Here is a 10,267-nt window from a genome sequence, read left to right as displayed (position 1 = left end):
AGTTAACATCTTCAAGTTAAGGAACAGAAGAAGTTGTAAGGCCGGTGAGAATGTTTTCAAGTCCACGGCCATTTCAAGTGAGGCAAGGGTGGTCTGGGCATTTCCCAAAACCCACCAGGTAACAGGGGCATTTGGAGAAGTTGAACTGCCTAAAGCACAACCCATTTCCTGGCCACCTTGCCCCCACAGTTCACATGTGCGTGACATAGCTCAGCTGAAGGAGCTGTACACTCCTGACATCATCCTGAAACTTGCCCCCTCAGCTCAGCGGTGTTACCATTACTGCAACTTCACCACCCTCACCTTGCCTTCCTCCTCTTGCTGTAACCTTCTCTCCCTCTGACCTCAACCCGAATTACTCCATCTTAACCGAGCTCTGGTGAAGACACAGCTCTTCTCTGAAGAAGGGTTTCGGCCCGAAACGTCGCCTATTTCCTTCGCTCCATAGATGCTGCTGCACCCGCTGAGTTCCTCCAGCAATTTTGTGTACCTCTGGTGAAGACACAGCCGCACAGAATGGATCAGTTTAGTTTGGAGATGAATCGTGGAAAGAGGCCCATGGGTCCACCGAGTCTGTGATCATCCCATATGCTGGTTCTATCCCGCACAGGAGGAACAATTCACAGAAGCCAATTAACCTACAAACTTGTTTTCAAGAGAGTTAGATTTAGCTCTTAGGGCTAAGGGAATCAAGGGATATGGGGGGAAAAATGCAGAACGGGGTACTGATTTTAAATGATCAGCCATGATCATATTGAATGGCAGTGCTGGCTCGAATGGCCTACTCCTGCAGCTATTGTCTATGTCACTCGTACATCGTTCGAAAGTTGATGGACAAGGTGGACAAGTCTGATCTTTATTCGAGGGCAGGACATAGTCAAACTCCAAACACATTGAGCAACGTATTGGCAAGGCTGGCAGAGGGGCTGCCTCAGCACCATTGACATAGGTTCAATCCTGACCTCGGGTATTGCCTGCGTAGAGTTTGCATGTTCTCCCTGTGACTATCGGTCGTGTTCAGGTGCTCCAATTTCTTCCCACATCCTAGATGCAAGAGTTGCAAGGTGACTTGACCACTGTAAAATGGGAATATGGGGAGCAGGAAACTGGGGCTGATGTCCCATTAGGTTAAATATGTCAGCGTGGACAGTGGTGTTTCTGTGCTGTCTCTATGGCCATCAGGAGATAGGTGCTCTCTGGGAAATGGTTTGTGCAAACACAGGGGAATACACAAGGTCAAAATGAAACTAAATGCTGCAGATCCTCAGGTCAGACCCACCTGTGGCTGGAGCAGCAGAGCTCATGCTGTGAATCAATCACCTCCCATTAAATCATCATCACTGCTTTCATCTGTTTTCACACCTTACCTTCCATATCTCTAGACTCCCTCGCCCCTAATGCTCAGTCTGAAGGGTCTCGACCCGAAATGTCACCCATTCCTTCTCTCCAGAGATGCTGCCTGCCCCGCTGAGTTACTCCAGCACTTTGTGTCTATCTTCACCGAGTTACTCCAGCATTGTTTCCATCTTTACTGAGTTAATGCCCCTGTCCCTCGTAGGAAACCTGAATGGAAAAGTCTGGAGACTTTGCGCCCCACCCAGGGTTTCCGTGCGGTTCCCGGAGGTTTTTGTCAGTCTCCCTACCTGCTTCCACTACCTGCAACCTCCGGCAACCACCTGCAACCTCCGGGAACCGCACGGAAACCTTGGGTGGGGCGCAAAGTCTCCAGAGGTTTCCGTCAGGTTTCCTAAGTGGGACAGGGGCATAACCCCAGCACTTTGTGTCCACCTGTCATTAGAAGTTGAGTGTGTGCGGTGTTGTGTTTAGTTTCAGGTTTCCAGAATCTGCTGCAGTTTACTTTTGGATTACAAAGTCAAAACTCAACATGTGACATGAATTTTCATAAAGCCTTTGATAAAGGTGCCACACACGAGGTTGCTGAACAAGATCAGACCCCATCGTATTAGAGACAACACACTAACATGGATGCATCTAACAAGATTGGCTGACTGGCAGTGGGGAATAAAGGAGAACCTTTTCTGGTTGACTGCCAGTGACTAGTGGTGCTCTGCAGAGGTCGGTGTTGGGTCCACCACTTTGATAATCTGGATGAGGGCTTTGTGGCCAGGTTTGCAGAGAATACATTGTGCAGAACAGGTAGTGTTGAGGAAGCAGGGAGTCGACATGAGGACTTGAACAGGTGGGGAGGTTGGGCAAAGAGGTGACAAACTGAATAGTTGCACTTTAGTAGAAGAAATAAAGGCAGACTATTTTCTAAATAGGGAATTAATTCAGAAATCTGAGATGCAAGGGGATTTGGGAGGTGCTGGTGCAGGATTCCCAAAAGCTTAATTTGTAGATTGAGTTAGTGATAAGAAAGGCAAATGCAATGTTAGCATTAATTTCAAGAGGACTATGTTATAAAAGCAAGGATGTAATGCTGAGGCTTTATAAGACACTGATCTGACATTGGGAATATTGGTCAGTTTTGGCCCCTACATCAGAGGAAGGATGTGCTTGCGTTGGTGGTCCCAGTGATTTACGAGAATGATCCCAGGTTTAAAGTACAAGGAGCATTTGATAGCTCTGGGCCTGGATGAGGAGGATTTCTTTTTTTGTTGAGTTTAGAGACACATGGTGGAAACAGGCCCTTTGACCCATCTAGTTTACACTGACCAGCAATCCCCGCACGTTAACACTATCCTACACACACTCGGGACAATTTAAACCAAGCCAATTTACTGACAAACGTCCACGTCTTTGGAGCGTGGGAGAAAACCCACGCGGTCACGGGGAGAACGTACAAACTCCATAGTCTGGATCGAACCTGGGACCCTGGCACTGTAAGGCACCAACTCTACCATTGAACAACGGGCCAGCATCACATTAAAACTTACTGAATAATGAAAGGCATGGAGCGGAGTAGGAGAATCGTGGACCAGAGGGCACAGTCCCAGAATGCACCTTTAGAATAGAGAGGAGGAATTTATTTAGCCAGAGGATGGCACATCTGTAGAATTCATTACCACAGACAGATGTGGAGGCCAAGTCTTTGGGTATTTTTAAAGCAGACATAGAAAATAGGTGCAGGAGTAGGTCATTCGGCCCTTCGAGCCTGCACCATGGCTGATCATCCAACTCAGTATCCCCATCCCTGCCTTCTCTCCATACCCCCTGATCCCTTTAGCCACAAGGGCCACATCGAACTCCCTCTTAAATATAGCCAATGAACTGGCCTCAACTACCTTCTGTGGCAGAGAATTCCACAGATTCACCACTCTCTCTGTAAAAAATGATTTTCTCATCTCAGTCCTAAAAGACTTCCCTCTTATCCTTAAACTGTGACCCCTAGTTCTGGACTTCCCCAACATCGGGAACAATCTTCCTGCATCTTGCCTGTCCAACCCCTTAAGAATTTTGTAAGTTTCTATAAGATCCCCTCTCAATCTTCTAAATTCTAGACATTGACAAGTTCTCGATTAGCAAGGGTGTCAAAGGTTATAGGGAATAGGCAGGAGGTGAGAGGGACTAATAGATCAGCTGTGATTGAATGGCAAAGTAGACTTGATGGGCTGAATGGCTTGTGTCTCATGAACTTATGCTGATCGACCTCGAATTTGTGACACGCCAACTCGGGATAAAGGATGATTCACAATAAAATGAACAAAATCCAACCATTTGTCATCTTAATAGGTCTATTTCTCAACAGTGAAACCATTTCCAAACTGTAATAAATATCTAACAAAAAATTGAGGATACACTGTACAAAAATCAAGAGCAATTAAAAACTGACCAGCAGCAGTTCTGTTTCTCCTTACACTGTGCAGCACATCAAGTTGATGAATGACAATCTGCTTGCCCACAAAACACATTCAAGTACTATATTACATACTCCATAAATTAAAAGGTTTTTTAAATTTTCATCTTAATTTGACAAATAAAATACTATTTACAAACCATAGTCTTCTTCCCTGAGAATGGGCTCAGTCACAGCACACACAGGTTTACAAAACACACTCGGCTGCTCAGAATGGCTTTATCTGCGACCTTCCTTTTGTTTTTAATTCAAGTTTGGCAGGTTTATGTTGGCAAGAGATAGAGACAAAGTGTTGTTCAGAGGTATACAGCAGGAGATTTGGTATAGTCGGGTACATGTGGCTCTCTGGGAGGTTTTTGGTCAATGTTGTTCTGGTCAATTCGGGGTTGGCAAGAGAATAGGTCAAAGGAAGAGATGGATCCTCTGTGGAGTGTGCCCCAAGCTATGTCACACCAACTGATGCAGTGTTTCTGACACAATAGGGCTGTTGAGCCAGTCTACAGCATCAGTATTTGTGGCAAAGTGTAGATGGCTCCAGACATGTGGAGCTGCAGGACATGTACAAGAACAAAACAAACCCTTAACCAGTGGGTCGGGCAAGAACAAAGCAAGAAAGAGTGCCTGCTCCATTGTTTAGTCACTCTTACACTTGATCACACTTCAGGGAGTTATATCGTCAACACTTTAAGGAAACGTGGCCTTATTTAGGGAAATGGTGGTTGGGAAAGGAAAAGGGTTCAGTTGACTGGCTCACAAGCAGTCTAACAGGAAGCTTTACGACAGGACATGAGCTGGCAAGAGAAAGGCAAAGTGGGTTGAAGCTCGAGTAAAAATACTGATGAGTGAAACTAACGCAGAGGCTGCTTGGGAATGGGACGTTGCATTTTGGCACCAAGTGTCGGAGTCACTAACGAGCTGGATAATGAGGGGATAGATGAGAAGGCGGCTCATCTCACTCACGGCGCACCTTTGTCATCGGAGCCTGTGCAAGATGGGCGGGCGCTGTCCCGGCCGTGGGCGTAGTGGCGCGGCCCTCGGGAGTGGAGGCTCAACGCTGCTCCAGCAGTGAAACACAACAGGCTTCCTGGTGAGCAACAGCAAGGTTGTGGGAGACATGGAGAGGGGGGGGGGGAGGGATGGAGGTCACACAGGACTGACCAAGCTCACGTGACACCGGTGAGCAGAGAATATCACAGCACGTTTCTGCAGTGACAGTCCCCACTTCACACCTTTTGTATAAAATAGGGGCCACATTGTTATAAATCATTTAACAGATTTTTCCCACCCTCCCCCATTGAAATAGTAAGTGGGAAAGTCCCCTGTAAACAGTGTGTGCAGTAGAAAGTGTCTTTACTAATTAACCCCTGCCTGTGAAACGTTCGGGGACCACCAGCTGGGGCACCGTGCACCCCTTATGTTTAGTATTGACAGTCCAGTCTGGCCCCCCCTCCTCCCCACTGCAAAGACAACATCCCCATTCTCAACACCATAGGCTGGGGAATCTAAACTGTGCCCGTGGTGGGGCTCGGACCAGGATTGAACCAGCTCTTCTCCAACATGTTTCACATGGAATGACTTCAGTTTTGGCTCTTTGCAGAAAGGAGTTCATGGTAACAAAGGAAGACTCGGGAACAGGAGGAACCCTGGATTTCAGCCAAAACGTTCTCGAACCAGCATCATCAGCTTCTTCTTTCCCTTGTAAGTCTGTTTGAGGTTGTCGATGAACTGTGTGAATTGTATGTGTCCGTCCTGAGCCATCAGGAAGGTCTCTCGAGCTTTGCTGAGGAACTCGATGAATTCTCCGTAGTGCCTGGGGCTGATGTGGGTCAGGCGTGAGTGTGTGGTGCTGACGTAGGCGTCCATGGTGGCGTTCAGCAACTGGCAGAGGGGAGCCTTCTCTGTGGACATGAGTTTGCCCGAATTCCTGCGGCCAGGTACACCAGGCAGACCAGGCGCAGACATTGTGCATCTGCGCAAGATGTCTGACAACACAGGGGCGCACTGCACACTCTTGATGACCAGTGGCACGATGGCGGCCAGCTCGTTCTTGCCCAGAGAGTGGCTGAGGGAGCAGGCCCACAGGACGTCGGTGATGGCTGGGTGTGTGTCCTGGTTGTACGCCACACTGAGGTGGGACAGGGCCAGGCTGGCCATCTTGTAAGCGCGGATGGGGAAGCCCCTGTGTTCCATGTAGTGAGCGATGGTGAACAGGTGTGAGTAGCTCATCCCAGTGGAAGCAGAGTCAAGCACAATCTGGTACGCGGTTTCAAAGGCTACGTGGTTCTTCTCGCAGAGGTTGAGGGCAGACAAAGCGCAGTTCTGAGGATCCTTCATGGTGCACTGCAGTGCCACAGTGCGTGCACAGCTGTCCAACTCCTCACGCTGGCTATAGTCCAGGCTCAAGCGCAAGACCGTGGCGTGAGACGTGACTGTGGCCGCGACTATCGTAGTGGCTTCCGTCGGAGTGAAGAGAGAATACCAGTTCTGCATAATATTCATCAAGGCACACACACCTGAAACACAAGAGTTGGACTGTTCAGACTCGGGCAATTCATGCTTTGTTAAAGCAGAGGCAGGCTGTTACAAATTATTACTGAGTTAGGGTCCCACAGATAACTGGCCACACGGCTCATTGGTCTACGGTGGAAACAGCAGCAGCCAACTACCCTCCCACACACACAGCAAGATCCCACAGAACACTCTGCATTTCATTACATGTTGGCCATTAAACCAAGCAAACCTCTCACGCTTTCCAAAGTTACATTTGATCTTTTACATTTAGACTGGAAAAAAAGCAAAAGGGGGTTTGACTTTTGCAAATAATCCACAAACAGCCCCCCCCGACATGTAGTGTCCCAAGCCGCTGAGAGGATTCTCCCGATGCTGGAGCACCATCACCCGGCGAGAACGGACTGGAACATCGGGCCTCCATAGCGGCAACTGCGGAGGCCTCAATAGGCCCGACTATGGGTGGACATGGGGATGGGACTGGACTTTGTGCCTTCCCTCATAATGGAAACCATTGTGGGGGGATGTTTTTTATGTTAAAGTTCTTTATTATTGTCATGTTTGTATTCTTTTTTTATGTGCTGCATGGCAACAAGCATTTCACTACACCTAGGTGTATGTCACTAATAAAGAAACCTTTGAACCTTTGACACTGCAGCACTCCCTCAACATTGCACTGACGTGTCAGTCTGAATTGGAATTAACCCACACACAAACTACAGCCCCTGAGCCACAGCTGAAACTTCAGTGGCATCCTCCATGCTGAGAGCAAGGACATTAAGACTAGTCAGGTTTACTATAATAATAATAATGGATGGGATTTATATAGCGCCTTTCTAATACTCAAGGCGCTTTACATCGCATTATTCATTCACTCCTCAGTCACACTCGGTGGTGGTAAGCTACTTCTGTAGCCACAGCTGCCCTGGGGCAGACTGACGGAAGCGTGGCTGCCAATCTGCGCCTACGGCCCCTCCGACCACCACCAATCACTCGCACACATTCACACACAGGCAAAGGTGGGTGAAGTGTCTTGCCCAAGGACACAACGACAGTATGCACTCCAAGCGGGATTCGAACCGGCTACCTTCCGGTCGCCAGCCGAACACTTAGCCCATTGTGCCATCTGTCGTCCACTATGGCAGTGGAGCTGGATGGGCACACTGAGGAAGCAGGCTCTCACACGCGAGCTTGTACCAGCTTACCGACTTCTGTAGCACAGCTCACCAGCCAACGAACCATCTCCCGTCGACGCCAATTCATGGTGGACAATGTCATCCTCATGACCTGCAGAGCAAACACATTCAGTCAAACCCAGCACCAACATGTATGCAGTAATGACAAACAGGGTTTCTATTCAACTTGACACAACTGTGCCTTCCTATGTGGAGCACAATAACTAGGGTTTGTACAATCACGGTCTGGTTCTCCACTCCTCACCAAGGGGACATCTTCTGCACCTGGCCAGCCAAGGCCTGTAACAATTTTGCAAATCTCATTCCTCTGAACACCAAAGGCAGGCCTCTTAAGCAAATAGTCTGAGAATTGTTATCCCACTCCCTCTATGGCACGTATATCCTTTAGGAAGAGTGACCAAAACCCAACCCAATAGTCCTGATGTGGAATCATCAATTTTGTAACTTATAAATACAGTAAAACTTAATGTTGCAGAATCAGTCCTAGTTATGCAGCATGGAAACAGGCCTGGACAAATATGCCAACCCAAAATGTCACCAATCCATGCTCTCCAGAGTTGCTGCTTGTCCCGCTGAGTTACTCCAGCACTCTGTGCAACGTCACCTATCCATGTTCTCCACAGATGCTGCCTGACCCACTGAGTTACTCCAGCACGGTTTGAAATGTCACCTATCCATGTTCTCCACAGATGCTGCCTGACCCGCTGAGTTACTCCAGCACTCTGTGAAATGTCACCAATCCATGTTCTCCACAGAAGCTGCCTGACCCGCTGAGTTACTCCAGCACTGTGTGAAATGTCACCTATCCATGTTCTCCACAGATGCTGCCTGACCCGCTGAGTTACTCCAGCATTGTGTCTATCTCAGATTCCCATCTAACTGTACACTGCGCCCCACAGAGGTTCCTACCTGTAGCCCGAGCTCCAGAGAGACGTTGAGCAGTGTGATGTCAGGTGCACAGTTGGGGGGTGTGGCTGTCTTGCAAGCATCCTGAGCCAGCTTGTAAATGAGGGATGGAGAATGGATGTTCTGTTGAATGGATTCCAACACCACTCGCAGCCACTTCGGGTCTCCTGCAACAATGGGAGGAACCAATCGATTGATCAAACCACAAGTGTCGAAGTAGCTCGTTGCACAGACTCAAGCCCATAGATTTTTCACCCAGTGCTTCACATCTGTAGCATTTCATACATGGCCTGATGAAACCACTTGCTTAGACAGTCGGGCCGACTAATCTGTGCCAACCTAGCTGCCCAAATCCTGCATTTGTATAGACCATATCTGTTTGCTCCTTGCACATGTATCTATCCAAATGCTTGACTATACTCTCATTTACCACCTCTTACTGTGGTCTCAACTTCACATGAATAATTGAAAGATCTAAATAGCCTAACCGAGGGGAAAAACGTACTTTTAAGTTTAATATACTCACAGGATATGGCTGGTGCCGAAAAGTAAGAATTCTTGCCATCTTGAATATCCACCCCCAAGCAGATTTGTTGTGCTAATCCATTGAGTTAAGAAAATGGCATTGGCATATAACCTACCTAAATATCTTCATTTACTACCCAGAAACAAGGGTTTTAAAACAATTTGAATCTCCAAAAAGTGAGATTTGAAATGGAGTAACTGGATGAAAAGTACAGGGCAATTTGCATCTTATCCACTTTGCCACCATGACCTTAAATTTCAAGCGCAGTTTATTGTCACATGTACCAGTTAAGGTGCGGTGAAATGTGAGTTAAAGATGGATTCTAAAAACCAGATGCTATGACAAACTTTAAAATAATTCATCACCAAATGCAATGGTGGAAGTGATTGAGCGGACGGAATTGACTCCATGTGTTCCAATACTGCAGGATAATCAGAAGCACAAAACATGGAGACAGTCTCACGGCCACACCCTCCTGATCCAGGAAGACACCAACCTAGAGGAAGGTGCCAGACCACGTCCAAAACTAGAATGGATTTAGCTGAAGTAACATTAGAAGACCATGAAGAGTTCTCTACAATACAGAACGGGGCAAGGTGAGAATACTGATTTATACACACACCCATTTTCTCAAAATATTAATCCAAAACACCCACAATGCACCTTAGCATTAAAAGCAGATTCAACCCTTCAATCATGCTATTAGTTTAAACAACTCCATAAGAGATTTAAATTAAAGGAAAACTTTATATATTGGCTTCCAAAACTGGAATAGGAAAATGGCACGAACAGAGTGAATGTGGAACAACGATGACATCACAGCTTTCTCTGCACAAAACCCCATGAATTTCAGCAACTGTTACAAAAGCAGGACACGTACAGCAGGGATCTCGAGCTAATTAAGTTTTAGGTGGGGAATCACTGGGAAAGAGATAGATGCATTGGGAGGACAGCAGATCCTAATGAACATAGAACTCAGAACAGCGGAACAGGCCATTTGGTCCAGTCTGCGCTGAACAATGCCAAGAACATCACTAATCTACCTGCACACAACGCATACCCCTCCATTTTCTGCATATTCATGCACTTATCCAAAGGTCTTTTAAATGCCACTAACATGTCTGCTTCATTCCACAGCTCCAGAGCACTCCCTGCCCTCTTAATGCCACTAACATGTCTGCTTCATTCCACAGCTCCAGAGCACTCCCCACCCTCTTAAAAACCTACCCCACACATTAAACTTTGCCCCTCATTTAAATCAACCCTGGTAATGCCACAATGTTAGATAGTTCTTTCATGTCTCCCTGCAACCTC

General features: G+C 47.3%; 1 protein-coding gene across 1 annotated transcript in view; it reads right to left on the bottom strand.

Moving 5' to 3' along the window:
* Positions 1-3,683: 3,683 nt before the first annotated feature.
* The window catches only part of zswim4 (zinc finger SWIM-type containing 4), a 66,368-nt gene continuing 59,784 nt past the window's right edge, over positions 3,684-10,267 (bottom strand). The window contains exons 13-15 of the mRNA XM_033012262.1: positions 8,431-8,594; positions 7,531-7,612; positions 3,684-6,330 (exon numbers count right to left, since the gene is read on the bottom strand). Coding sequence (XP_032868153.1) covers positions 5,468-6,330; positions 7,531-7,612; positions 8,431-8,594 — 1,109 coding nt within the window. The 3' untranslated portion in view covers positions 3,684-5,467. The remainder of the gene's footprint in view (positions 6,331-7,530; positions 7,613-8,430; positions 8,595-10,267) is intronic.

This window comes from Amblyraja radiata, chromosome 35 (assembly GCF_010909765.2).
Source record: "Amblyraja radiata isolate CabotCenter1 chromosome 35, sAmbRad1.1.pri, whole genome shotgun sequence".
Taxonomy (NCBI): Eukaryota; Metazoa; Chordata; class Chondrichthyes; order Rajiformes; family Rajidae; genus Amblyraja; species Amblyraja radiata.
Note: the sequence above shows the minus strand (reverse complement) of the source record. Positions and strands in the feature narration are given on the sequence as shown.